At 57.4% G+C, this 27,670-nt stretch overlaps 3 protein-coding genes across 13 annotated transcripts in view; 2 read left to right on the top strand and 1 right to left on the bottom strand.

The window, feature by feature from the left end:
• Positions 1-377: 377 nt before the first annotated feature.
• Positions 378-16,414, top strand: MASP2 (MBL associated serine protease 2). Of its 7 annotated transcripts, none has more exons than XM_051841947.2 (12): positions 378-443; positions 525-753; positions 847-1,024; positions 1,472-1,603; positions 3,452-3,651; positions 3,839-3,986; positions 6,176-6,294; positions 7,764-7,842; positions 9,391-9,462; positions 9,839-9,973; positions 10,440-10,514; positions 11,429-16,414. In XM_051841947.2, exons 1-12 carry the CDS (start codon positions 439-441, stop codon positions 12,211-12,213), a joined length of 2,157 nt encoding a protein of 718 aa, XP_051697907.2. In that variant the 5' UTR covers positions 378-438; the 3' UTR covers positions 12,214-16,414. The 7 variants fall into 7 exon arrangements, with proteins under 7 accessions (XP_051697907.2, XP_051697909.2, XP_051697908.2 ...); XM_051841949.2 differs by having other exon boundaries at positions 6,176-6,273; XM_051841948.2 differs by having other exon boundaries at positions 3,455-3,651.
• Positions 13,241-25,202, bottom strand: TARDBP (TAR DNA binding protein). Of its 3 annotated transcripts, XR_011390893.1 has the most exons (7): positions 24,815-25,202; positions 23,789-24,040; positions 19,480-19,643; positions 17,932-18,072; positions 16,887-17,057; positions 15,340-16,549; positions 13,241-14,614 (listed from the first exon to the last, which is right to left on the bottom strand). XR_011390893.1 is itself a non-coding variant. In XM_051841954.2 (6 exons), the coding sequence occupies exons 2-6, from the start codon at positions 24,024-24,026 to the stop codon at positions 16,019-16,021; spliced, it is 1,245 nt and encodes a 414-aa protein (XP_051697914.1). In that variant the 5' UTR covers positions 24,027-24,040; positions 24,815-25,202; the 3' UTR covers positions 14,635-16,018. The 3 variants fall into 3 exon arrangements, 2 of the variants coding, with proteins under 2 accessions (XP_051697914.1, XP_051697915.1); XM_051841954.2 differs by lacking the exon at positions 13,241-14,614 and having other exon boundaries at positions 14,635-16,549; XM_051841955.2 differs by lacking the exons at positions 13,241-14,614; positions 24,815-25,202 and adding an exon at positions 24,343-24,479 and having other exon boundaries at positions 14,635-16,549.
• Positions 25,149-27,670, top strand: part of C7H1orf127 (chromosome 7 C1orf127 homolog) — a 42,266-nt gene continuing 39,744 nt past the window's right edge. For all 3 annotated transcript variants that reach the window (XM_070079285.1, XM_070079286.1, XM_070079290.1), the window contains exon 1: positions 25,149-26,705. The gene's annotated coding sequence lies outside the window, so the exon portion shown is untranslated. The remainder of the gene's footprint in view (positions 26,706-27,670) is intronic.

The raw sequence follows: 27,670 nt of genomic DNA on the forward strand, positions 1-27,670 counted from the left end.
ATACATTAAAAAAAAAAAAAAAAAAGATCTTCAATCCACCGATTCGCTCTCCAAATGGCTGCAACAGCCAGGGCTGGACCAGGCTGAAGCCAGGAGCCTGGAGCTCCATCCAGGTCTCTCACGGGTGCAGGGCCCAAGCACTGGAGCCGTGCTGCTGCTGCCCCCCAGGGTGTGCATTAGCAGGGAGCTTCATTGGACGTGGAGGCGCCGGAACCGCGGCTTCACCTGCTGTGCCACCACGCTCCCCTCTCCGGGGGCCCTGCTCTCGGCTCCCGGGGCGTCCTGTTGCAGGACACTGGGCGGCCGGCACTCATGGACTCCATTCCTGGAATCCCAGGGCCAGTTCCCCCACAGGGGGGCATGGCCAGAGCGCCGGACAAACAGATCAAAGGTCAGAGCTGGGGCCCAGACCAGGTCTGGCCAGGTGGACAGCACAGCATGAGGTGGGTGGGAGCACCCAGGGCCCCCTGCGGGGCAAGGCGGGAGGGCCGGGTGCGGGCTCAGCACCCCCGTCCTGTGTGCAGGCTGCTGATTGTCCTGAGCCTGCTGTGTGGCTCAGGGGCCGTCCCGATGGGGCCGCAGTGGCCGGAGCCCGTGTTCGGGCGCCTGGCGTCCCCCGGCTTCCCTGGGGAGTACGCCAATGACCAGGTGCGGCGCTGGAGCCTCACGGCCCCCCCGGGCTACCGCCTGCGCCTCTACTTCACCCACTTCGACCTGGAGCTCTCCTACCTCTGCGAGTATGACTTCGTGAAGGTGCCAGGCGGCGCGAGTGGGCGGGCAGGGGCGGCCTGGGGGGCGGGCGGGGCCTGGGGGCCACTTCCCTTCCTGTGACTGCTGGTGCCACAGCTGAGCTCGGGGAGCGCGGTGCTGGCCACGCTGTGCGGGCGCGAGAGCACGGACACGGAGCGAGCCCCTGGCAACGACACCTTCTACTCCCCGGGCCCCCGCCTGGACGTCACCTTCCGCTCCGACTACTCCAACGAGAAGCCCTTCACCGGCTTCGAGGCCTTCTACGCAGCCGAGGGTGAGCCCAGGGGGGCCTGCAGCCGCCCTGGCCTCTCTCAGGCCTTCAGGGTCCCCCTTGGCCCGGGGCTGCTGGAGTCCTGGCCCCCTCCCCACGCAGGAGAGGGCACCCGGGGCCTGACGTCACCCACAGCTCAAACACCGATGAGTTCGTCCTCCCCAAGGACGCAAAGGCTGAGAACCCCACCCCCAGGGAGCCCCGCCAGCAGTCGCCCCGCCCAGCACGCGCATTTCAGAGCCCGCCCCCGCGGGGCATGGCGGTGTGACCTTGGGCGAGTGGCCCAACCTCTCTGTGTGCCCTCGGGAGGCGGGTGCTCGCCGGCCCTCTGCCTGGGCACTCAGAGGGGCTGCAGCGGCCCCAGGCTGGACCTGAGCCCCCAGCCAGGCTGGAGCTCCGTGCCGACTCCTGCCCTCTGACCCCCTTGCTGTCCCACCCACCTGCCCCTAGACATCGACGAGTGCCAGGTGTCGCCGGGAGAGGCGCCTGCCTGCGACCACCACTGCCACAACCACCTGGGAGGCTTCTACTGCTCCTGCCGCTCGGGCTACGTCCTCCACCGGGACAGGCGCACCTGCTCAGGTGAGGCTGCGGGGCGGGGCCACCACCCTGCGGACACACAGGCTGGGGGGGGGGGACTGCTGTGCCCAGGCACCTGCTCAGGTGAGGCTGCGGGCCGGGGCCACCACCCTGCGGACACACAGGCTGGGGGGGGGCTGCTGTGCCCAGGCACCTGCTCGGCTGCTCCCAGGGCATCTTTGGGGTCCCCTCGCCTTGCACCCCTCCACTGAGCTCCTCCATTCCTCCCCCACCCTCACTGCGCCCAGTGGGGGCTTCACTCACTCAGCCCATCTTAGGTCCCCACTGTGCGCCTGGTTCCTCCTGGGCTCAGGGAACCTCCCCCTCTGCTGCCTCTGCTACTACCCTGGGTGGGGGTGGGCCCTAAGCCTGCTGCCCCTGGTCAAGTGCAACTCCCAGGGCTTCCTCCCTCCACGGAGCCGCAGGGTGGCGGCAGGACCACGCCCAGCCCCGGGAGGCTGTCCCTCCGCCTCCGCCCCCACCCTGGCGCCTTTGTCACACATCTGGACGGGGGCAGCAGAGCCCTGGAGCTGGCCCTGACCCTGTCTCCTGCCCGCCAGTCCTCCTCTCTCTCTGATCTCTTCCAGAGCAGAGCCGCTAGCCTCCCCTCAGGCTCCAGCCTGCCCGGAGGGTCGAAGCCACAGGGAGCCCCGCGGGCTGCAGCTCTGCAGGGGCTCGGTCGCTGCCTCGCCCCTGCACCCCAACCGCGCGCACCCCATAATAAACCTGGCTCCGCCTCCGTCTGCGGCTGCGTGTCTCTGGAGTCCGAGCGTTGGGGGTGTTGATGTGTGCCCTGCTCTCTCCTCCCTGCCTCTCTTCTCATACCCGGGGGACCCCTGTTTGTGGGGAGCCTCCCCCACGGGGCTGCAGGGTCCTTCCTGAGCAGCCCGTCAGCTTGCAGATGGGGCACTAAGGCCCGGGGAGGGCAGGGCTCAGCCTGGGCTCACTCCCCCGGCCCGCGCCCTGCAGGCTGCGCTGGGGCGCTCCGGGCCATCCAGGCTACGGGTGCTGATCTGGGGGAGCTGGCCCGCAGCTGAGAGGCCAGCCTGGTCCCCCACCCAAACCCAGGGGCCATGCTGTCTGCCCCGGAGGGAGCAGGAGGGCGGTGTCGGGACCCCCAGTCCGCAGACTCCTCTAGGTCTGAATGCTTGCACCCCACCCCTGCAGAGCCCCCATCCAGGGGCGAGGCTGGCAGGCAGGGGGCAGACGGCTCCCCTGAGTGAGGGACCCCAAGGCGCTATCAGCCGCTCCGACTTGGTTGTGGGCACTGTGGACTTGGACTTCCTGGGATCCCAGGCCCCAGACTCGGCGGAGGGAGGGCAAGACGCTCTTCCAGGCTGCTCCCATCAGCACCCTCGGGAGTGCTGTGCGGCTTTCCTGCTGGGTCTGGGCAGGAGCCCCCTGGTGGATGAAAATGGGAATTGCGGCTGGGTGGGAGCCCCCTGGTGGACGAACATAGGAATTGCTAGGGTGGGCTGGTAGTGTTGGCGACAGGGCTCTAAAGGCCATGGTGCGTCCCTCCCTTCTCCCCGCATTCCTGGGAAGGGCCCCCTCCTCCTCCCCCCGCTCTGGCGGAGCTTCCTTTGCTCACTTCACTTCTGGGATTGACACCCTGGCCCGGGATGCCCCAGCCTCTGGGGCTGTGCGTGAGGGCCCTGGAGGGCTGCAGTCCCAGGGGCAGGCGGCTTCAGCCAAAGCCCCAGAGCGCCTGCCTACATCGCCCCTTTGCCGTGGAGGTGCGGTGATTGGCTTCCGGCCCTGTTCAGAACTGCCCGTGGGCAGGTGACCCAGTCGTGCCCCGCCCTGCTCCCTGGAGGCGGTGCGCCCAGCCACTGCCCTGTTCCCTCTCAGCAGCTCTGTGCTCGGGCCGGGTCTTCACTGAGCGCTCTGGGGAGTTCAGCAGTCCCGAGTACCCACAGCCGTACCCCAAACTCTCCAACTGCACGTACAGCATCCGCCTGCAGGAGGGCTTCCGAGTCAGCCTGGACTTTGTGGGGTCCTTCGACGTGGAGGCACACCCCGACACCCAGTGCCCCTACGACTCCCTCCAGGTATGGCCCCTGGGACCCGGGCCTCGTCCACCACGGCTCTGCTCAGCGCAGCTGTCCCCTCACTCCCTGAACTGCCCCCCCACGCCACTGTCCAGCATGCCCCCCCCCAGGCTTGGCTTCAGAGGGAGCGAGGGTCCTTCAGCCCAGCCAGGACCCCCGGCAGGTCGTGGGCTTCTCGTTTCTTCAGATTCGGACAGACAGAGAGGAGTATGGGAGATTCTGCGGGGACACAAAGCCCCACCGAATTCAGACGAACAGCAGCACCGTGACCGTCACCTTCACCACGGATGAGTCAGGGGAGCACACGGGCTGGAAGATCCGCTACTCAAGCACAGGTGGGCGGGCCTCAGGCTGGGGGTGGAGTCTCAGGTGGGCGGGCCTCAGGCTGGGGGTGGAGTCTCAGGTGGGCGGGCCTCAGGTTGGGGGGCGGGTCTCAGGCCGGGGGGGGTGGGGTCTCAGGTGGGCGGGTCTCAGGCCGGGGGGTGGGGTCTCAGGGGGCGGGCCTCAGACCGGGGGGTGGGGTCTCAGGTGGGCGGGTCTCAGGCTGGGGGGCGGGTCTCAGGGGGCAGGTCTCAGGTGGGCAGGCCTCAGGCTGGGGGGGCGGGGCCTCAGGCTGAGGGGTGGAGTCTCAAGTGGGCAGGTCAGGTGAGCAGGTCTCAGGTGGGCGGGTCTCAGGCCCAGGCAGGCGCCTAGGAAAGCAGCCCAGGTGGGCAGGGAGTGGCCTGGGAACCAGTGGAAGGACCACTCCTTTCCCCCATCCCCCTCCTCTGCCTGCTCAGCCATCACACCCCTGTCTCTTTGTTCACTTACTGGCTTGTTCAAAGGAGCTTACAAAGGATGCGGAAGGGGAGTGGGGATTCTGTGCCCTCTCTTTTTTTTTTTTTTTTTTTTTTGACAGGCAGAGTGGATAGTGAGAGAGAGAGACAGAGAGAAAGGTCTTCCTTTGCCGTTGGTTCACCCTCCAATGGCCGCCACGGCCGGCGCGCTGCAGCCGGCGCACCGCGCTGATCCGATGGCAGGAGCCAGGAGCCAGGTGCTTTTCCTGGTCTCCCATGGGGTGCAGGGCCCAAGCACCTGGGCCATCCTCCACTGCACTCCCGGGCCACAGCAGAGAGCTGGCCTGGAAGAGGGGCAACCAGGACAGAATCCGGCGCCCCGACCAGGACTAGAACCCGGTGTGCCGGCGCCGCAAGGCGGAGGATTAGCCTAGTGAGCCGCGGCGCTGGCCCTTTTTTTTTTTTCCTGTGCCCTCTCTTGAGGCTGACCAGGGACCCCACGTGTTCAGCAACCCAGAAGCTCCTTATCCAATTATTCATCCATCCTCCCTTCCTCCCTCCCTTCCACCTATCCACCCATCTTCCATCCATCCATCCACCTATCCATCCATCCGTCCATCCATCCGTCTGTCCGTCCATCCATCCACCCACTCACCCATCCGCCCGTCCACCTGTCCACCCGGGCTTCCTTCTACCCACGGATGCACAACACCAGGCATACAGAGTGCAGACGTCACACACTCTAGGTCCAGTGTGGGGACAGACACAGCAACAAAACCAGGGCCTGGTGGCAGGCACAGGTGTAGATCCAGGCACAGGGCCCGGGAGGGGCCGGGTGCCGCGGCAGAGCCCCCGGCACAGGAAACACCTGCGATTGCACCGGGAGGCCGAGCAGGTGCTGCAGGAAGGTGCAGGAGTCCCGGCAGGGGCTGCACCGCCGTGGGGTGGGACGGGCGCGGGCGAGATGTGGGTGAGAGCTGGGGCGCGGGGCTGGGCTGGGGCCGCAGCTCGGGGGTCTGCAGCAGGGCCTGCACCTGCCCCGGCTCTGCCCAGACCCCCGCCCCTCCTCACAGACCCTCGAATCCTAGAAGCCCGGCGCTCCCTCGGGGCCTCAGGGCTGTCCCTGGGCACTGCTTCCCTTGATGGAAGCTTTGGGGCGTGCACAGGGACGGGGCACCCCAGGACGCAGGCTGGGTGCCCGGGGCCCCTGAGAGCAGCTGCTGGAGGGGCAGCCAGGAGGTGGCCCACAGCCTTGGGGGTGAGACCCGGCCGGGGCTTGGGGGTCGAAAGGGAAGGCAGCCGTCCTGGTGGCCTGAGCACGCGGGCAGGCACCCCGGGGCTCCCGGAGTCGGTCTGGGTCTTGGGGTTTTGGTCTCGGGACTGTGGGGAGACTCAAGTCAGCTTGCTCTTGCCAAGCCCCCGGGCAGGCGCGGTCCTGGGCCCCCACAGCAGCCCTGCAAGGGGAGCGGCTGCTGTAATCCCGCCCACAGTGGAGGCTCAGAGGGGGCGCCAGTGGCCCCCGGGGACGGATAGCTCTTGGTCCCTGCTTGTTTTGCACAGTGTGCCAGGTGGGGGTTGGGTACCGCCTTACTCCAGCCAGGCTTCCTTGCCCACCTTGACCGCCGAGTGACCGGGTTTCGTGGGCACAAGCAACCGAGGGTCTCAGGGCCTCTGCGTGCTGAGTGTTTCAGTTAAAGAGCGGGAACTCGGGCCTGCGGGATTCACAAGCGCCCCGTCCCTCCGTGCAGCACAGCCTTGTCCGGACCCGGTGGCGCCACCTAACGGCCGCGTGTCCCCGGTGCAAGCCACGTACATCTTCCAGGACCGCGTCTCCGTGCAATGTGAGGTCGGCTATGAACTCCTGCAGGTGCGCCCCGGCCCGGCAGACACGGGGGACAGCAGGGCGGGGGGCGGCCGCCCCGGGGGCTGCGCGCATTCTGCTCTCGCCTGTTCTAAGCCGGTGATGGAAGTGGGGGCAGCTTCCCTGCTCGCTCAGGCATGCATCCTCGGATTGCTCGCTGTACCCCTCCCTTGTCGCCCCACCCCCGACCCCGCGAAGGCTGACCCTTCCAGGAGACAAGTTCTGGGTCCGCAGAAAAATTAGCCGGCCCCAGGAAGGAGGGAAAGAGTGTGTTGTGCACAGTTATAAATAGGGACCGCCGGTGAGGGACGCCGAGCTGATTTTAAAAAATGCTTAGCGTGTTGCTAGGGGCACAGGTAGGAGATTAAGACGCCCTCTTTATGTTCTTCAAAATTGTCGGAGTCTCAGCGGCCAAAAGCAATAACGTGCCAGGCCGGCGAGCTGGGGGAGGCCAGAGCCCGGAGAGGGCGGAGACACTGTCCCCTCCTTGCAAACTTCTCGGCCGGCTCTCTCCACAGCTTCCTGGATTGCAAACGTGCCCAGTTTTGACCCTTTTCTTTTTTTAAAAAAAGTTATTTTTTTGAAAGGCAGAGTTAGGGGGAGAGGCAGAGAGAGACAGATCTTCCATCCACTGGTTCACTCCTCAAATAGCAGCAACCGCCAGGGCGGGGCCAGGCTGAAGCCAGGATCCAGGAGCTTCCTCCGGGTCTCCCACGTGGGTGCAGGGGTCCAGGGACTTGGGCCATCTTCTACTGCTTTCCCAGGCCATAGCAGAGAGCTGGATAGGAAGTGGAGCAGCCGGGACTCGAACCGGCGCCATATGGGATTCAGGCACCGCAGGCTGGAGCCTTAACCCACCAAGCCACAATGCCGGCCCGATTTTTCTTTTTAAATCCTGATACCATTTGAAGCACAAAGCTTCTGCTACAGCCGCCTTCCTTCGTGTTCACGTTTGACTTTAGAAAAGCACAGTGAGAACAGAACACGCGTGGGCAGCACACCGAGCGCAGGGCGGAGGCTCGGGGAACGGGAGGGCAAGATGAGTAAAAACTGACAGCCACGCACACGAGGGAGGCTTCAAAAAAAAAAAGCGTGGATTTCAGGTATTTTTGCACCAGAAATAAACTTCTCTTTTGATTCCGTTTTCCATAAATTTTTAAGTACCCTTGTGATTCCAGTAGCCTCCAGCTAACGGCCACAGAAAGACACAGCAGCCGGCCAGCTCCAAGTCTGCTCTGTGGCCGCAGCCACTCCAAGCGCCCACCTGTGCCCCGGTTACAGCGAAAAGCAACACGGGAATGGCTGCAGAGGCCGGCGTCACAAGTTGGCACTGAGAGATTCCTAGCAGAGGTGGCATGGACGGGCACACACACACACACACACACACGTGCACCAGTGCAGCGCGCTAGGCACCTCATCTCCCAGGCCTGCCCCCCGGGGAGGGGTTCTATGACTCTGCCTCCCTTCCTCTGTAGGGAGACCTGCCCCTGAAGTCCTTCACCGCCGTCTGTCAGAGAGATGGAGCCTGGGACCCCGCCCTGCCGGAGTGCAGCAGTACGCCCCCGCCGCCGCTCCACCCTGCTCCAGTTCCCATGACCCCATTTCCCGGGGCTTGGATCCCAACTCTGCTTCCCCAGCTCTCAGCGCGCTCCCCACACGTCAGACAGGACCAGGCTCCTGGGGAGGGGGGCTTAGGAAAGTGTTCTCGGAGGACCTTCTCCCAGGGACAGCAGTGCCAGTCACTGCACAATCCGGGAGAAGTGGAAGTGCCATTTAACACCCACATGCCGCGAGACCGCAGTCATGGGGACTGTTTTGGTGTGTCACCTCCCAAGTACACACATCTCACACGTATGCACACGCCACACCACTCTGTAGGAACCATCTACAAAATGCAGACCATTCTGTGGGTGTACCCACATGTATACACACACCCCTAACTGGGGTAATGGCTGGCACCACCGTCTTGCAAACTGAGCACTGTGTGTCTTACGTGACTGTACATTTTCCCATTCTCTTTAAGATTTCATTTGAGAGGTAGTTACAGAGAGAGACACACACACACACACAGACACAGAGAGAGAGGTCTTCCATGTGCTGGTTCACTCCCCAAATGGCTGCAACGGCTGGAGCTGTGCTGATCCAAAGCCAGGAGCCAGGAGCTTCCTCCGGGTCTCCTACGTGGGTGCAGGGGCCCAAGCACTTGGGCCATCTTCTACTGCTCTCCCAGGCCACCAGCAGGGAGCTGGATCGCAAGAGGAGCAGCTGGAATTTGAACCAGCGCCCACATGGGACGCCAGCATTGCAGGCTAGGGCTTTAACCCGTTGGGTCACAGTGCTGGCTCCTTTCCCATTCATAAAGTGTACGTGTTACTTGCAAAAAAAAACCCAGAAATTTACCAAAAGACATGGTGACAGCCTCTTGCCCACCCCCCAAGCTACCAAGTGGCTGGGGTCACTTCTTTCACAACACGGACAGGGACACATCCGAACATTTCAATCCCATCACGTACTTTTCAGCCAAAACCGGGCACCGGGTGGCACTGCAATCTTTTTTGCCGTATGGCTGGGCTGCCTCTCCCGCGATTCCTGCGTGCGCGCTCGCCCTCCCCGGCCGGGCCGCACGCACCCCTGCGTGGGCGGACCGTGTGGGTTTCCACCTCCTCGTGTTTCAGGGCACACACGCCCCGGTGGCTCACACCACACACATTCTCACGTTAAGAGTTCCTAGGGACTAAGTGTTAGGGGCCTTCACATTTTTAATATAAATTTTCCTCCCATTAGACTTTGTTCAAAAACACATCACTGTGGAGCAGGCTGGCGGTTTGGGGCCCATCACTGTCCCCTCTACACACACCATTTTCTCACGTACAGACGGAGAGCGGCCCCTTCACAGAACTGCACCTGCCAACTAGCAACGCAGGCAAAGTGTTTGGCACAGAACTACACACAGCTATTACACTGCTGAAAACTGTTTAACATTTTTTTTTCATGTACTTGAGAGGAGGGAGGGGGAGAGAAGTCCCATGTGCTAGAGCAGGGGCAAGGCCAGGCCCACGCCCACGCACGCAGGCGAGACGCAGCCCCTCTGCCTCCTCCCAGCTCATGAGCCGGCTGCCAAGTCCACACCAGCAGTGTCCCAACAACTGGGTTCCGTTCTGGCCCACACTCAAGGTATGGCGAGAACTGCCAACATGCACAAGCCCCGGAATCCCACCCCAACCCCTTCCAGGTCTCCCGCGCTTGCTCAGCCCTCTGCCGCCTCTACAGCCAATCGGCCTGCAAACTGAGCCGCTACTTGGCCAGGAACCGACTCTGCCCATCAGTTTTGCTGCAGACCCCAAGGTTTGAGTGGCCGCTGAGGCCCGCCGAATGGTTCCAAACTCCCTTTAGGGAAGTCCTCACCTCGCCCGCCTCCCGTGCAGCCCCTCGGTCAGCAACAGGGACGAGGCGGAGGGGCTGACACCCCAACCTGGGCCAGCACTGCCGGCCCCAAAGCCTCCTCAGGTGAGCACCACCGCACAGCGGGGTCCCCCCTCTTCTTCCTCAGTTGTGGACTGTGGCCCTCCAGACCACCTGGCCAATGGCCAGGTGCGCTACGTCACAGGCGCTGACGTGACCACGTACAAGGCTGTGATCCAGTACAGCTGCGAGGGAACCTTCTACACCATGAGTGCCGGGGACGGTGAGCCCAGTGTTCAAGGTGGGGTGGGCGGCATTTGCAACTTGAGCCCTCCCCGTCTGAAATAAACTAACATTTTTGGCTAAGAGGGAAGATTAAAAGGCACTTCTCCCACCTGCTAAGTGAAATATTACAGCGAAAGTGACTTTGATGTCAATTTGCAAGAATCTGAAAACAGATCTTATCTAGTAAATGACTACTACAAACACACAATATATTCCAAATGGTTTAATTTAACAAGTCAAAACCTTATCATTAAGCACTTGAGATGGTGATACATATTCAAGTTACACAGCTAAAAGCCTTGCACTTTGCCAGCAGACAGAGACGCAGAGCCGCCACGGCCACGGCGGCATCCAGACCCCCCTCGCCACCCGCGCTGCAGCCAGCGTTTCTCACCGGGGCGGCAGAGCAAACGATAGCCACCTCACGCACGCAGTCACACATTTCGCTTTCCCACTGGCTGCAGGTGAATACGTGTGTGAGGCGGATGGATTCTGGACGAGCTCCAAAGGAGAGAAATCACTCCCCGTCTGCGAGCCTGGTAAGCACGCGGTTAGAGGAGACTGGCGTCCCGAGCGCTTCGGCTGTGCAGGCAGACGGCCTCGGGCGCTCGCTCCTGCCCGAGACAGGTGCTCATGGCCCCTTCTGAGGCTTGCTGGGTGCTGACCGCATCCGTCACTTGATTACTTTTGACCTTGTAACTCGGCAAGCATAAACATTAAATGATTTCTAAGACTATCTTGAACTATTTGTACACTTAGGAACAGGAGTTGTTACTTTCTCTGCAGAAACGCCATCAACACCGAAGCGAGCAACTCCATTATCTCCCTCAGCACTGCTTTTGACACCTAGATTTTAATCACTAATGCAATCTGCCTTTAATAGTACTTAAAATCTGTGTAACAAGACTGGTCCAAAGATGATGATTTAGCGGGGGTGGGGAGGGGGGAGAGACGGAGGGGAAGGAAAGGGAGAGGTAATAACACCCCCACACCCCCACTGCCTCTGTGCCATTCGGCTTACTTTTTCCTAAAACCTCTCTTGGCTGTGGCAGCGTGTGTCCAGTATAATGAACAAGCGTAACAGGAAACACGTCTGCTACATCAGTGAGCACAATCCGTTTGCAGTAAAGAGTAAAATTTACGGTTTGCAAGAAACCACCCAGACCAAAACCAGTAACTTCTGAACCTAAAGGCAGCATTCCAGCGTGTGCCCGGGGTGAGAACTCCGCTCTGCTTCCTGCTTCTGCACAACCCAGCGGCCACCACCCCACTTCCCAAGGACAGGAGAGTGACAGGGCCTGGCCCCTCCCTTCCTCCACACCTCATTCTCTCAACTACGGCCCTGGGCTGCGGCCCCGCTCACTCAGGGCTCCCACTCCGAACACCTAGCTCTGTAAGCACCGTCCTGGTCCAGGCTGCCTCTAAGGGGCCTCCCGTCTGCTTCTCTCCCCAGTCTGCGGCCTCTCCGCCCGCACCACAGGAGGCCGCATCTACGGAGGGCAGCACGCGAAGCCTGGCGATTTTCCTTGGCAAGTCTTGCTGTTGGGCGAGACCACAGCAGCGGGCGCTCTTCTATCTGACAGCTGGGTCCTAACAGCCGCGCACGCCATCTACGGGCAGCGGGGAGAGCCGTCCTCCCTGGACATTCGCATGGGTGCCCTGCGAAGACTCTCACCTGACTACACCCGAGCCCGGGCCGAGGCCATCTTCATCCACGAAGGCTACGCCCATGACGCTGGCTTCGACAACGACATCGCACTGATTAAACTGAGGGACAGAGTTGCTGTCAGCAGCACTGTCCTGCCCATCTGCCTGCCCGAGAGAGGCGCGGGGTCCTACCTGAGGCCGAACGACCTGGGGACTGTATCTGGGTGGGGACTAACCCAAAGGGGGTTCCTTGCTAGGAACCTGATGTTTGTGGACGTTCCAGTTGTCGACCAGCAAAAATGTGCTGCTGCGTATGAAGGCACCCCCCACCCAGGGGCGAGGGTGACTGACAACATGTTTTGTGCCGGCTTAGAAGGTGGGGGCAAGGACAGCTGTAGAGGCGACAGTGGGGGGGCCCTAGTGTTTCTCGATAACGACACACAGAGGTGGTTTGTGGGGGGAATCGTGTCCTGGGGCTCCGCGGACTGTGGGGAAGCAGCTCAGTACGGGGTATACACCAAAGTCACTAACTACATTCCCTGGATCGAGGGCATAGTCAGCAACTCCTCCGCGAGTGACGTCCACCCTTGATCTCAGCCCAGAGGCTGACCATCGATAGCCATGACTTCAGCCAGGGGAGCCCCACGGCACGGCTGAGCCGCAGGTCCCACACGGCGCGCGCGTCTGCCTCTTTACCAAGCCAAGGGGAATCACGTTCAATTACGTACACAGTCCGTACTGGGTGTCTGCATTTGTCATCTGTTCTATTTTCTGACTGGTTGTCAACTCTTACTCATCTCTGAGACTGCTTTATGTATTAGAACAGGATTGGTTCAGGAATAACCTTGAAATCACTTCTGGGTAACTGGAAACACGGATTCTCTAGCCCAAGAGTTCACTGACTTCCGGCTTAAACACTAGCACCACGCAAGCGTGAGCCCTAACTTTCACTCACCCACCCAGGCGTCCCGCAGCGGGAGCGCTGCACGGCAGCACCGTTTCACACTGCCACAGCCAACGCAACCTCCTGAAGGACACGGCAAACATCTCAAAAGCCTTACATGCGTGCATAACCTCTGACCTGCTAACTCCAACACTAATAATTTAATGTAGCCCTAAGGATGTTGCTAGCAATTGGAAATAACCTAAGTAATGTTCAAATTCAGACGGAATCAAATGTGGCACTTCCACAGAGGAAATACAGAGCTGACACTGTACTTCTTACAGTCACCACGGAGTACTTGGGCACAGGCAAGCCAACACCACATCACAGCCACAGCACAGCCGAGTGGGGTTGGAACTCGACAGACAGGCAAGAACTGCTTCACTAGTACCCAACAACAAATTCTCAGCGTCACACGCATCATCTCAGTTACTGAGAAGCTAAACTCCTTTTTCTTAAAAAATCCAGTGCTACCTTAACTTCAGACAGTCTCACTGTAGTTAGCCATTCTTCCCTAAAAAGCTTTAACAGCTAACAGTTAACAGAGTTCTTCGGGCTAGCTAAGCAGGCAGCATTCCGGCACGAGTTCACTGTGAGTTCTGGTTTCGCCTCAAGTGCAGCTTCTTCAGATCCCTCTACGTGACATGTTTTCCATTAAGACTCCAGACACTAAACTGGTGGCAACAAAACTTTTATTCAACTGTGGTTCAAAAATTTTTTAGAATGAATGCATTTAGATGACCAAATAGACTTTCAAAAACAAATCTTTGCCAAATAGTTTAAGCACGTCTAAGCTTCAATTTTTTGGTAGGGTAGAATATATACCCCAGCCACGTAGTACCATAAACATGTTAATAAAAGGCTACTCAACAGTGAAAGCCTTCTATGACCAGTAACTAATTTACAAGTGTAAATAAGGATTAAAACCATGCCATCGACAAGTTAACTTACCCCTGGGCTCCTTGAAGGCTTGTCAGTTTAGTCTTTGGAGGTCCCCGAATACCATTTTAAGTGTTACCATGTTACTGCTGCTGAGTAATAGTGCAAATGCTAAAATGCAAAATTCAGATGGTACAGGGTTTGGAAATCATGCAGATTCAGATGCAGAAAAAAACTTTAAAACAACGCAAGACCCTTTTACAGAAGAAACTGACTAACGAAACAACGTGGCGATCACAAAATCTAAAAGGATGATTTCATTTATAAACACACAACTTGCAAAATGACAAATCTATTTATCATAATCTGATTAGGTAAGGGCATTACGTAAACTACCAACACAAATATTGTCACAATCTTCCAATTAGAAAATGAGAATCAGTAGTTACATAGAAAGTACAATCAAGAATCAGTGTATTATTGCTTTCACATACTTAACAACGCACGTGAGAGTCTGATCTGAGTGCTGCAAGTGGTTTCACTCAGCATCACTACACGCCCCGGCTCTGGCGGGCAAAAGCCCGGTCCACTTGACAGACAACCCACCCTGCTCGTTCTTAAAGCTATCAGGCTTCTTAATGGATTTTAGGCACAAGAAAATTTGTGGTTTCTTCTCCTTTATCCCTATTGCAATTAATTCCACTTTTCAAATCCCCAACTAGAAAGGCGCTGAGATTCCCCTCTTCCCAGCTGATGTGCCTTGCTACAAAGCACTGGGAATCAATCACTATTGCTTTGCCCACGCCCCCAAATAAAAAGTTTTCTAAGTCATGCTTCCCCAACGAGGACCACACAGGCCGTGTAAAGAGAGCGTCAGAGGCACTGAGACACGCTGGAGGGCACTGCTTACCATGAGGTGCGGGCACCCAGACTAGATTTAAAAAGAAGAAAAAAAACTTTTCACTTTGGACAGTGCAAGAACGGATAGCAATTAAGTCTGGGCGTCAGGCGTCAAGGCCTGACAGGTGGTGAATCCATCTGACTTGAGACAACTTTTCAAATAAGTTTATTTGAAGCAAAATAAACTACTGCCAAGAAACTTTATCAAAGTTCCATCTCAAAAGGGTCAAAAAAGGGGAATTAACTGCTATGAATTCTTTGCATTCAGGGCTGCAAAACAAAGACACATATTATTTAAATCAGTTTTATTTAAGAATTTCCAACATTGACAACTCGTATAAAAAGCATCCAAGCACAGGACACAGAACTGCAGCAAACAGCATTCTTATGGTAGCTAACAGACATTTGAACGTCCACCCTTCTTGGAGACACCTGAGCTCACTGGGGAACTCTGCTTCCAAGTACTCCTGCAAAGCACAGCACAAGCTCAGTCCATGTTCTCACCCCAGCAGCTTCAGTTCACATGACCACACTTGCAGATCAGTAACGGGAGAAACACACACCATACAGCATTCACAGCGTTGACAAGGGGCAGGGGTACAAGTATCGTTTCACTTAACACATTCAGCTACGTGGGGTATCTAGGAACAAAACTCACTTAAAGTCTTCCAACAGATGTGGATGTCCTTTGAATGCAAAAAACATTCGTACGTTATTTGCTATCATTGCTCTCTGCACACTCTCGCACCAAAGCCACAGGATTGAGAGACACATCTCGCCAAGATAAAAAATATCCATTATGCACCACCAAGTCTCTGCACGCGCTCTCTCCTTCCCTCGCTCATACTAGCCTTTCATGCCTTGGCACCACCATCAATCCCACACAAGGTTTCAAAAGTTCAAACAGCCTTCTGGTTCCATATCACAGCCTTGCGTTCACAGCGTTGATACGACTCCATGAAATAAAGAGTACTGGATAAAAATGGGACACCCACCGTCAGAGACGCAGCCCGCGCGGCGTGACGACCAATTCTTGAAAGAGAAAGCTGTAGACAGAAGTATTCCTATGGCAGAATGTTTACAGCACTACGTTCAGCGAAGTGCTTCTTCCATAAACGTTTGAAATGAGATGAACTGCAGAGATTAAATGAAGGCTTCATATCGTACTTTTGTATGAGGGGAGACAAGTGTTAAAAACAAAACCGAAAGAACCAAACACTGCGTGACACCATCATCTCCCGAGAGGAAGACTTTCCTAAGGAAAAAATCCGTATGGTGGGGTTCAAATTAAAACAAGGAGAAAAGAATGTAGCTCTAAATCAATGGTTTCCACTTTGAACATGCAAAGAATTCACTTGACAAGTCCAGGGATAAGAGATTACAGGAGAAACCTTTCGATATCGACTGTAGTGTGTTGGTTTACCAATCAGGCAAACAGCAGTTCAACTTTCAACCACTCAATATTTCAACCCTTTATGTAACAAAACTTATAAAATTCCTTTAGCTCTTCCTTTTTTTCTAAAGAAAAATGTCAAAAATACTGCTGAATATACTCCACACCGAACAAACCAATTTTGAAAATTCTTAGTACATATGTATTTTACAATATACTTACCATGAGTTTAGAAAAAATTGAATTCCCACCATTCTAAGCAACCAACCACAGCCCACGGTCTACATTCCCCAGCCAGAAGACTTCGAATCCATGCTGGAGCCAAAGCCACCGTTAAAACCACTGCCTGACCCTGCGTTGGATGCCGATCCCCAACCAATCGCTGCACCCGAGTTAGAGCCACTGTAGGAGTTATTGCCAGAGCCAAAGGCCTGGTTGGGCTCCCTCTGCATGTTGCCCTGACTCTGGTTATTGCCCGAAGGCCCCGACTGGCTCTGCTGACTGGCTAACATGCCCATCATCCCCCAGCTGCTCTGCAGTGCCGCCTGCGCCGCAGCCATCATGGCTGGATTAATGCTGAAAGCACCGAAGTTCATCCCCCCACCCATATTACTACCTTGATTGTTCCCCAAGCCGGCTCCACCCCCTCTACTGTTACCAAAGCCACCCTGATTCCCAAAGCCACCTGGATTACCACCAAATCTTCCACTTCTTTCTAACTGTCTATTGCTATTGTGCTTAGGTTCGGCATTGGATATATGGACGCTTATTCCTTTAATGATCAAGTCTTCTCCACAAAGAGACTGGGCAACCTGTAAGAAATAAGGGTGCAGACAAAGGAGATTAAGCCACGGAACACACACCTAATAAGCAGAAACAAAATCTAGATTGCACGCAGAATTTATCCACGCTGGAGAGAAATACGACGACGCTAGCTGTTCTGCAGCACAGCCTTTATTTAGCTGTAGTCACGGAGCGGGGGCATCTCACTCTGTTTCAAGACCATGTAATACTCTCCAACAGCACATACTGAAAGCTACCCACTGCTCGTCTCACACGTGTCTAAGCCCACACATCCCGCTGCCGTACAAGCCCAGAAAGCGTAGCTAAGGATGGCTGTCCACTGCGACGCATCACCAAGCAAAATACCTGATCATCTGCAAACGTGACGAAGGCGAAGGCTCGGAAGGGCTTGGGAATGAACACGTCCACCACCTCCCCGTACTGGCAGAAGAACTGCTGCAGCTCGTCAGCAGTCATGTCCTCCGTGCAGCGCCCCACAAACACCTTCCTGCTTCTCAAGGGCTCGTCGGGGCTTTGCTGGCCAAGGGAAAGGGGAGAGGTCAGACAGAGCTGGGGGGCGCGAGGAGAGCAGCAGAGTCTGTCTGGTTACAGCAGAGGGATCCTGCGAGGGAGCCACCAGCCCTTTCCCTCCAGCAAGACTTCAAGACCAGACTTCAGAGTTAGGAAAGCGACGGGACCTGGGAAAAGCCAGCGACAGGAATGGCCCTGACGGGACGACGCTCTGAACAAGGACTGCTCTGTCAGGCCTACATAACAAGGTGAACGTATGACACGCTGTACGTCTTCACGTTTCAACAGACACCCGTGCAGGAAACATTAACTCATGAATAACGCGAGCAAAGTTTCAGTTTGGAAGAGTTACAAGGCAAAAGCTGTAACACATCCTGCCACTGCCTTTCCCAAGCATATGCGGGCACTTAACAAAGTCAATGGAAAATGGAATTAAAATATCTTGGAGGGGCTGGCACTGTGGCGTGGCAGGTGCTGGCATCCCATAGGGGCACTGATTTGAGTCCCAGCTGCACCACTTCCGATCCAGCGTCCTTGGGCCCCTGTACCCACACGGGAGACCTGGAAGAAGCTCCCGGCTCCCCGGATTGGCACAGCTCCAACTGCTGTGGCCAAGTGGAGAGTGAATCAGCAGATGGAAGACCTCTCTCTCTGCCTCTCCTCCTCTCTCTGTATAATTCTGACTTGCAAGTAAATAAGTAAATCTTAAAAAAAAAATTCTGGAGCAAAAAATTTAAAAAAATTCAGTTGTTTTTCATAAATACGTACCTTTCATCAATTTTGTTAAAGACCCCCCTTGTACTTAATGTTTTATTTTACAGCACTTTCTAAGAAAGCCTGTCAGTAAAAATCCCCAACCCACAGAGGGAGAGCCAAGTACCTTAGAATTAGGAAGTTTGCAGTCGCACCATCGTCCATCTATCATGTGCCGCTGGGACATTACTTTCACCTGCGTCTCATACTCCGTGAAACGAACAAAGCCAAACCCTTTGGAATGGCCAGTTTTAATATCTTTCTTGACCTAGAAGAGACAATTTACTCCTAAAATATCCGCATGCACTCAAACTCGCAGTCCTAAATCAAAAGTTCCTGAAAACTGAACGGCTTCCATGAACGCAGTGGCTGAATTAGGATGTCGATGAAGCTAAGTACTGAGGAAAATAAAAGGCAGCAAGAGGGATCCAGATCATGTTAATGGACAGAGTAAAACTCAAGTGACACAACAGAATTTTAACAATGTTTTACAATAAGTGCCAGCTTTAAAAAAATTTTTTAATATATCTGAAGGGTAGAGCAAGAGAAAGAGAGAAAGAGAGAAAGAGAGAAAGAGAGAAAGAGAGAGAGAGAGAGAGAGAGACTCTATCTACTGGTTCACTCCCCAGATGGCCACAGCAGCTGGGGATGAGCCAGGCCCTCCTTCCAGGTCTCTCCCATGACCGCAGGGACCTAGGTGTTTGGGCCACCACCTGCCGCCTTCCCAGGCCTACTAAGATTGGAAGTGGAGCAGCCAGGACTGGAAACCACACTCCAACAGGGGATGCTGACATTCCAAGCAGCGGCTTAGCCCACTGTTCTGCTGTGCCACAACGCCAGTCGTCAGTGTTTACAAACTTAATCACATGGGAAAAGCAGAAAAATTTCCCGTTCCTTTAAACACTTAAAGGCCCCTGCACACACGTGGGAGACCCAGAAGTAGCTCCTGGCTTTGGATCAGCGCAGTTCCAGCCGCTACGGCCAATTGGAGAGTGAGCCAGCGGATGGAAGACCTCTCTCTCTCTCTCTCTCTCTCTCTCTCTCTGTGTGTGTGTGTGTGTGTGTGTAATTCTTTCAAGTAAAATAAATAAATCTTTTAAGGAAAAACTCAATGTCACCTACTCCCCTACGCCTTCAAGGCACAGGATTCTACAACATCGAAGGTCCCGTGTGGGCATGAATAAAGGGAACCATGTAAGCCAGGCGTCCTCTGCTAACTTTGTATGAGGACTTTAGAACACCCTCCAACAGGCTGGCGCTGTGGCATGGTGGGTAAAGCTGCCGCCTGCAGCGCCAGCATTCCATGTGGGCAACAGCTCGAGTTCCGGCTGCTCCACTTCCAACCCAGCTCTCTGCCATGGCCTGGGAAAGCAGCAAAGACGGTCCAAGTCCTCGGGCCTCTGCACTCACGTGGGAGACCTGGAGGAAGCTGCAGGCTCCTGGTTTCGGACTGGCCCAGCTCTGGCTGTTTCGGCCATTTGCAGAGTGAACCAGTGATGAAAGACACCTCTCTCTCTCTGCCTCTGAACTCCACCTTTCAAATAAATAAATCTTAAAAAAAAAAAAAAAATTTGCTGCTTTCTGCTTTAAAAATAATCATCCAAACACGAAAGACAGTGCCACTGAAGTAAGAGCCAGGGAGCTGCGTGTCCGCCGCTGAGCGAGTCCAGCTTACCTGCACCATGAGAACTTCTCCGAAGGTGCTGAAGTACTCCTTGAGGTCCTGCTCGGTCGTCTTCCAGGGGAGCCCCAGCACTATCAAGTCCGATGTTTTCTGCACGGCTCTCTTCACCTTCACTGCTGACGAAGCATCGGTCTCGTCCATTTTTCTCTTGTTATCTGAGCAAAATGAACAGAAATCTTCTTAAAAAAATCTTCATTTAGCACGTCCCTTTAAAACATACTGCCTCCCACCCCGAGAAATCAATCTGTGAAGACTGAAAACGCTTGGCCAAGAGTGACGTCAGCACTCAAGACAGAGGAGGCTCCGACAAGGGGCTGCGGCGCTTTCCCAATGGCTGAGATTCCTAACGCCGGCTTCGCAGTATCTCAAGATCACAATCTCATCTATAGCCTCCTTCTCAAAGGTTTACCCAGGGATGGCGCTGTGGCACAGGTTAATACTTCACAACAACCCACATGGGTACTGGTTCGAGTCCTGGCTGCTCCACTTCCGATTCAGCTCCCTCATTACGTGCCTGGGAAAACGGAAGATGGTCCAAGTCCTTGGGCCCCTCCATCTATGGGGGAGACCTGGAAGAGGCTCCTGGCTCCTGGCCTCAGCACAGCTCCGGCCATTGCTATCATTTGGGGAGTGAACCAGTGACTCTAAGACCTTTCTTTCTGCAACCTTACCTCTCAAATAAATAATTAAAATATCTCTCTCTCTTAAAAAAAAAAAAAAAAAAAAAAAAAAAAAAAAAAAAAAAAAAAAAGAAGAAGCTTTACCGAAACAAAAATAATCCTCCTCCAGTTTGACCTGGACTAGTCCTGGCCAGTGGGGCCTCTGGGGAGTCCGCCAGCAGAGGGGAGCCCATTCTGTCTCTCTCTGCTCTCAAATAAGTGAAACATGCTAGAGCACACGCCTCTGCCTGCCTCTCTGGATGCCTGCACTTCAGCTCCAGCTGTGGACGTTTCCTGTCTTTCCTGAGCCTTCAACAATAAACACAAACTGTGCCATTAAAAAACCAAACCAAACAAAAACCTCGGGTTATTTTTAAAAGCCAAACCTAATCTTAAGGTTATTTAGAAAGGAGATGAACTAAATGACATTCTTTATCTGAAAAGCAGAGAGCACGCAGGCGTGAAGGAGGGACTCGATCTCCGGTCTGCTGCGTCACTTCCCAAGCGCCCACACAGCTGGGGTGTGCCAGGCCAAAGCCAGGAGCAGGAAACTTAATCGGGTCTCCCCCATGGGTGGCAAGGACTCAGCCTGACCCTTTTTTTGGGAAAGATTTATTTGCGGGGCTGGCACTGTGGTGTAGCAGGTTAAGGCCACAGCCTGCGGCACCAGCATCCCTTATGGGAACCGGCTGGAGTTCCTGCTGCTCCTCTTCCAACCCAGCTCTCTGCTAACGTGCCTGGAGTGCAGCATGGGATGTCCTACGTGCCTGGGCTCCTGAACCACGCTGGAGACCAGTTACAAGTTCCTGGCTTTGGCCTGGCCCAGTCCTGATCAGTGTGGTCACCTGGGAGACTGAACCAGCAGATGGAAGAACTCTGTTTATCTCCCTCTCTCTCTGTTACTCTGCCTTTCAAATAAATTATCTTAAAAAATAAAAAAGATTTATTTATGGGCCCAGCATTGTGGTGCAGTGGGTTGAACTGCCACGTGAGACGCCTGGCATCCCACGTGGGCACTAACAGCCTGCTAATGTGCCTGGGAAAACAGCAGAAGGCCCAGGTACTGGGATCCCTGCCACTCGCTCCTGGCCCAACCCTGGCCACTGCAGCCACTCGGGGAGTGAAGCAGGGGATAGAAGCTCTCTCTGCTTTTCCAATAAATAAATCTTTAAAATACAATAACAAAAGGCCCCCTTCCATCCCTTGGTTCACTCCCTAAATGGCCCCATCAGCCAGGCATGGGCTAAAGCCAGGAACTCCATCTGGTTCTCCCACGTGAGTAGCAGAGGTCCAAGCACTTGGGTCATCTGTTGCTGCTTCTCCAGGGCATAAGCAGGGAGCCGGATCAGAAGTGGAGCAGTGAAGACTTGAACTGGTGCTTATATGGGACGGCAGCACCCACGGCACCACACTGTCAGGCCACAACCCAACGACCTGAATCATCACCTGCTGCCTCCCAGGACGTCCATGAGCAGGAAAATGGACGTGGACGCAGAGGCGGGTGCGACTCAAACCTAACCTAAGCACTCCAGTGTCGCATGCAGACACCCCAAGCGGCATCTTTTTTTTTTTTTTTTAAGATTTTATTTATTTGAGAGGTTACAGTTACAGAGAGAAGGAGAAATGAGAGAAAGGTCTTCCATCCACTGGCTCACTCCTCAGATAGCCGCAACGGCCAGTGCTGAGCTGATCTGAAGCCAGGAGCTTCCTCCTGGTCTCCCAAGTGGTGCAGAGCCCCAAGCACCTGGGCCATCCTCCACTGCCTTCCCAGGCCACAGCAGAGAGCGGATCAAACAGGAGCAGCTGGGAATTGAACCGGCGCCCATACAGGATGCCAGCACCACAGGGGGAGGCTTAGCCCCCTACGCCACGGCACTGGCCCCACCAAGCGGCATCGTTTTAAATGACTTATGAAAGGCAGAGCTACAGATAAAGGAGGAGAGACAGAAGGAGATCTCCCATTCGCTGGGTCACTCCCCAGACAGCTGCAACGCCCAAGGCTGGGCCAGGCAGACGCGAGGTGCTTCACCTGGATCCCCCGTACGGGCGCAGGGGCTCACGCGCTCAGGCCGGCCTCTGCTGCTTCCCCCAGTGCATCGGCAGGGTGCTGGCCCAGGGGGCACCGCGACAGGGCAACCAGCACCCCACCTAAGTGACACTGTAAACTGGGGCAGACGGCAATTTGTAGTCAACTGCTCAAGGAACAGCGTATTAAAGAAATTTGAGTTTCTACTTTTTTCTGGACACACATTAAAGTCAGCTATTTGCCTACTTGCCAACTGCAGTCGGCTGACTTGGGCAGCCCCAGCAGCAGGAGCTGGGTCAGCCAGCACACCCCCACGCTGCTCCTCTCATCCAGGACATCAGTGCTGAGAGGCAGCGAGTGCAGCCTCAGAACCCCCACGACTGCAGCTGGCACTGCCCTCACCCAAGGTCTGCTCTATGATTTAAGAACTCAGAAGAGCTGACTGAATGACCAGAAAGACCACCACCGGCCGGCGCCGTGGCTCACGTGGCTAATACTCCACATGCGGCACCAGCACCCCGGGTTCTAGTCCTGGTTGCTCCTCTTCCAGGCCAGCTCTCTGCTGTGGCCTGGGAGTGCAGTGGAGGATGGCCCAGGTCCTCGGGCCCTGCACCCCATGGGAAACCAGGAGGAAGCACCTGGCTCCTGATCGGCACAGCGCCGGCCATAGCGGCCATTTGGGGGGTGAACCAACGGAAGAAGACCTTTCTGTCTATAACTTTGTGAAATAAAAACAAACAAACAAACAAAAGAAAGACCACCATCAAAGCAAACTACCTGGTGCTATAGAAAAACCTATCTGCAAGGCAGGACACTATCTGCAAGACACACCTATTACCCACTCGGCCACGCGTGCGCAGATGACAGCTTACACACAGCTTTCTCACTTTCCCTAGTTTAGAGGGGTGGTCTCCCAAGTCAGCCTGACACTGAAGTTTAGGGCAATGCTAGGGTTAGAAACGTCCTGCCAAACAGCAGCCCCAGTCCACGCCGCAGCTCCACACAGAGTGGTAGGGCCCCACCTCTGGGGTAGGTGACTACGTAGACCAGGGTCCCCCAGCGGGGTGGGGTGGTAGGGCCCCACCTCTGGGGTAGCCGACAACACAGACCAGGGTCCCCCAGTGGGGTGGCAGGGACCCACCTCTGGGGTAGCCGACAACAGACCAGGGTCCCCCCGCGGGCTGGCAGGGTCCCACCTCTGGGGTAGCCCACAACACAGACCAGGGTCCCCCAGCGGGGTGGTAGGGCCCCACCTCTGGGGTAGTTGACTACGTAGACCAGGGTCCCCCAGCAGGGTGGGGTGGTAGGGCCCCACCTCTGGGGTAGGTGACTACGTAGACCAGGGTCCCCCAGCAGGGTGGAGTGGTAGGACCCCACCTCTGGGGTAGGTGACTACGTAGACCAGGGTCCCCCAGCAGGGTGGAGTGGTAGGACCCCACCTCTGGGGTAGGTGACTACGTAGACCAGGGTCCCCCAGCGGGGTGGCAGGGAACCACCTTTGGGGTAGGTGACTACGTAGACCAGGGTCCCCCAGCGGGGTGGGGTGGTAGGGCCCCACCTCTGGGGTAGCCCACAACACAGACCAGGGTCCCCCAGCGAGGTGGCAGGGACCCACCTTTGGGGTAGTTGACGACGTAGACCAGGTTCCCCCAGCCGGCGTCGGGGGCGTGCAGGATCCCCTCCACCAGCCGGACGCCCCGCATGCACTGCGACACCGGGTTCCGGTAGCGCAGCCCGCAGGCGCCGGGGAACTGGGCCGTCACGGTGGACAGCAGCACGGTGCCGTCGTCCTCGGACGGTATCTCGATGGGCTCGTCATTCTCGTCTTCCGTGACCCGGATGTACTCCGACATCTTCCCTTGTTGTTCTTCAAAAGGAAAAAGACACACGGGTGACCCGGGCTCGCGCGAGGCTGCTCACGCCCCTGTACCCACGTGCTAACACCGCCGCCGCTATTGTCCTGACTTCCAACAAGTAAACTGCTGTTCGCACTGTCCTGCGTGGGGGTCAGCCCTGGAGAACGGGGGAGGCCAGGGACACGTTCTAGAAAACGCGCCGCCCGGCCAGTCCGCTGCTTCCGACCGTCCCGAGTCCCCACGTGGCCCCGGGGGCAGCCCCCGCACACACGGTCACCCCCCAACTCTCGCACTGCAGTCCTGAGAAACCTACCGCTGGGGGCCGGGGCAGCCTACACCGGCGCGCGGGCCGGGGCACACGTCCCTACGGAAGCCTGGGCGCCCAGCAGGGCGAAGCCGCCAGCGAGCAAGGTCCTCGGCGGGGCTCCCGGAGCCGGGCCTCGGGCGAGCCGCCCCTCCCGGCAGCCAGCGCGTGACGGCCGAGGGCGGAGTTTGCGGCGCGGCCCTGGGTGGGGCCGCAGGGGCACAGGCCTGGGCTGGCCGCCGGCCCCCGCGGCGCACGTCCCGATCGCACTCGCGCTGCCCCGGCCCGGACAGACCAGGCCCAAACTCCGCCCGAGGCCCCGCGGGCCCCGCGTCCCTGTCCGGGCGCCGGCTGCCAGTCCGCGCCGGGCCCTAACGACGCTCCCGCGCGAGCCCGCTCGGGCAGGGCCCCACGGCTCCCTTCCTGCCCGAAGCTGCCGGGGCGCCCCGGGCATCCTCAGTGAGAAGCGTCCGCGACTCACCCGCTAGGCCGCTGCTAGGGAGCCCGACGGGGAGACGGAAGCAGCCCGGGGTCCGAGAGCAGCGCAGCTACCACCGCTTCGTTCCCACAAAATGGCGCTAGGGCCGCCTCCTCCTCCCCCCGCCGGCCGTCGTCCTCTCCACCGGCTCCCCGTCGAGAGGGGGAGGACGCCGCACGGACCCACACCCGCCCTTATCCTGGAGACTGGGTTCCTCCTGAGAGTATGAGCACGCGGAGAGGATTTGAACGCTACCGTGAACCAGCACTTGGGCTGGAAAGTTAAAGACTTGGGGGAAAAAAAGTGGGCGTGGAGGCCTTCCGCTCCCCCCACGCAACGTAGCAGATGGTTCCGTCCGACCAACCGTCGGCCCCGGGTCTCGGCCGGAGCTCGCGCACTTTGAAAGTGCGCGAGACGAGCGCGGTCCCGGAAGGGCGAGGCGGGGCGTGGGCGGCGGGGCGGGGCCTGTGGGCCGGGGCCGCGGAGTTCTCGTGCGTGGAGGGGGGCAGGTGCCGCTTCTAACTGTCCCGCACCCACCCCGCACACACACCTGGGAACAACCGCCTTGTCCTAAGCTCTCGTGTTCTCCGTGAGGCCCGGGCTCAGCGGTTGAGTGGGTCGGGACAAATGGGAGACCCGGCATTTGAACGCTGAGGCCCGAGCTAGCGTTCTAGCACGTTCCCCGCGTGTGGGCCCGGCCCCGCGCCCCAGCCAGACGCCCCTGTTGTTTCTCATGGCTGACGTGGCTGTGTGGGCCGCGGAGGAGGCAGCAGTCTTTTTTTTTTTTTTTTTTTTTTAATTTGAGACAGAGAGTGGTCCTCTGTTCGCTGGTTCATTCCCCAAGTGGCCGCAACGGCTGGAGCTGGGCGGGTCGGAAGCCGGGAGCCAGGAGCTTCCGCTGGGTCTCCCACGCGAGTGCAGGGCCCAGGCCCTTGGGCCATCTTCTACTGCTTTCCCAGGCCACAGCAGAGAGCTGGATCCGAAGAGGAGCAGCTGGGACTCGAACCAGCGCCCATGTGGATGCCGGCACTGCAGGTGGTGGCTTTACCCGCTACGCCACAGCGCCGACCCCAGTTTTATTTATTTTTTTCTGTCTGCTGGTTCACTCCCTAAATGGCCACAATGATCAGGGCTGAGCCAGACCAAAGCCAGAAGCCAGGAACTCCATCTGGGTCTCCCACATGGTGGTAGGGACCCTAGCGCTTGGCCCATCACCCACTGCCTTCCCGGACACAGCAGGGAGCTGGCTGGGAGGTGGAGCATCCGGGAATCCAGCCGGTGCATCGCAGGTGGGGCCCTAACCTGCTGCTCCCACAGCGCTGGCCCGGAGAAGCGGGTTTATTACCCCCACTTTGCAGAAGGAAAAACTGAGGCCCAGGGGCCGTGTGACCAAAGATGTCCCTGAGCCCAGACATAGCTGTCCCAGGTCTGCCCACTGCCTTCGAGTCAACACGGAGATGGAGGCCGGCGCCGCGGCTCACTAGGCTAATCCTCCGCCTTGCGGCGCCAGCACACCGGGTTCTAGTACCAGACAGGGCGCTGGATTCTGTCCCGGTTGCCCCTCTTCCAGGCCAGCTCTCTGCTGTGGCCCGGGAGTGCAGTGGAGGATGGCCCAAGTGCTTGGGCCCTGCACCCCATGGGAGACCAGAAGTACCTGGCTCCTGCCATCGGATCAGTGCGATGCGCCGGCCGCGGCGGCCATTGGAGGGTGAACCAACAGCAAAAGGAAGACCTTTCTCTCTGTCTCTCTCACTGTCCACTCTGCCTGTCAAAAATAAAAAAAATAAAATAAAAGGGGGAGATGGAGGCATTGGGACTGGAGGTACCCGGTGCCGGAGGGCGGAGGTGCTGGGGACAGGATGGCCAAGGCTGCCCCTTCCCGGGAAGTTTGCAGGTGAGTCAAGACAACCAGCAAATAGCGAACACAAAAGCTAAAAAACAAACTGGAATACCAGACATACTCCACCTGCCAAGCCCATCCTGGGGTTCCGCTCGAGATGAGCGCAGATTGCCGAGAGCTGCAGGAAGGGCGCGTGTGTGCGCGCGTGTGTGTGTGTGTGCGTGTGTGTGCGCGTGCGCCCGCGTGTGTGTCACGCCCCTCACTGTAACCCCGCAGGTTCTTGCAGGGCTGAAAAGACCCTGTATCGAGAGCTTTCTGCAGGGCACAGATGGGGCAGGGCTCACTGGGCTCCCAACACCTCCCCCAGCCCTGGGCTAAACCGCAGCACAAAGACACACAAGAAGGAGGGTACCTGGATGTATTCCAGGTGTGGGATGGGGCCAGGTAGCCAGCGCAGGAGAACCTCGGGGAGACTGCTGGGGGATAAAGCTCCTGGATGCTAGCCTGGGACGGACGCCGAGGGTCTGGGGGCTGCCCTGATGGTGAGCTGGGGGTCTGGGGCTTCCCTGAGGTGTGCTGCGGGGGCCTGGGGGCTGCCCTGACGGTGAGCTGGGGGGTCTGGGGGCTGCCCTGACGGTGAGCTGGGGGGTCTGGGGGCTGCCCTGACGGTGAGCTGGGGGGTCTGGGGGCTGCCCTGACGGTGAGCTGGGGGGTCTGGGGCTTTCCCTGAGGTGTGCTGCGGGGGTCTGCCCTGATGGTGAGCTGGGAGGTCTGGGGGCTGCCCTGACGGTGAGCTGGGGGGTCTGGGGGCTGCCCTGATGGTGCGCTGAACCTGGAACGTGCAGCCTGCCTCGGAGGGGGGGTCTCCTCCCCTCCCACCACCTCTAGGATTCCGGGCTCTGTCCACTCCAGACAGGGAACAGGAGGGAGTTCCCCAAGCATCCCCAAGAACTCACACGTCAGGGTAATCCTGATACTGAAATAGAGGTTCGACTCCATCTTTTTAGGTCCTGCCAAGC

This window comes from Oryctolagus cuniculus, chromosome 7 (assembly GCF_964237555.1).
Source record: "Oryctolagus cuniculus chromosome 7, mOryCun1.1, whole genome shotgun sequence".
Lineage (NCBI taxonomy): Eukaryota > Metazoa > Chordata > Mammalia > Lagomorpha > Leporidae > Oryctolagus > Oryctolagus cuniculus.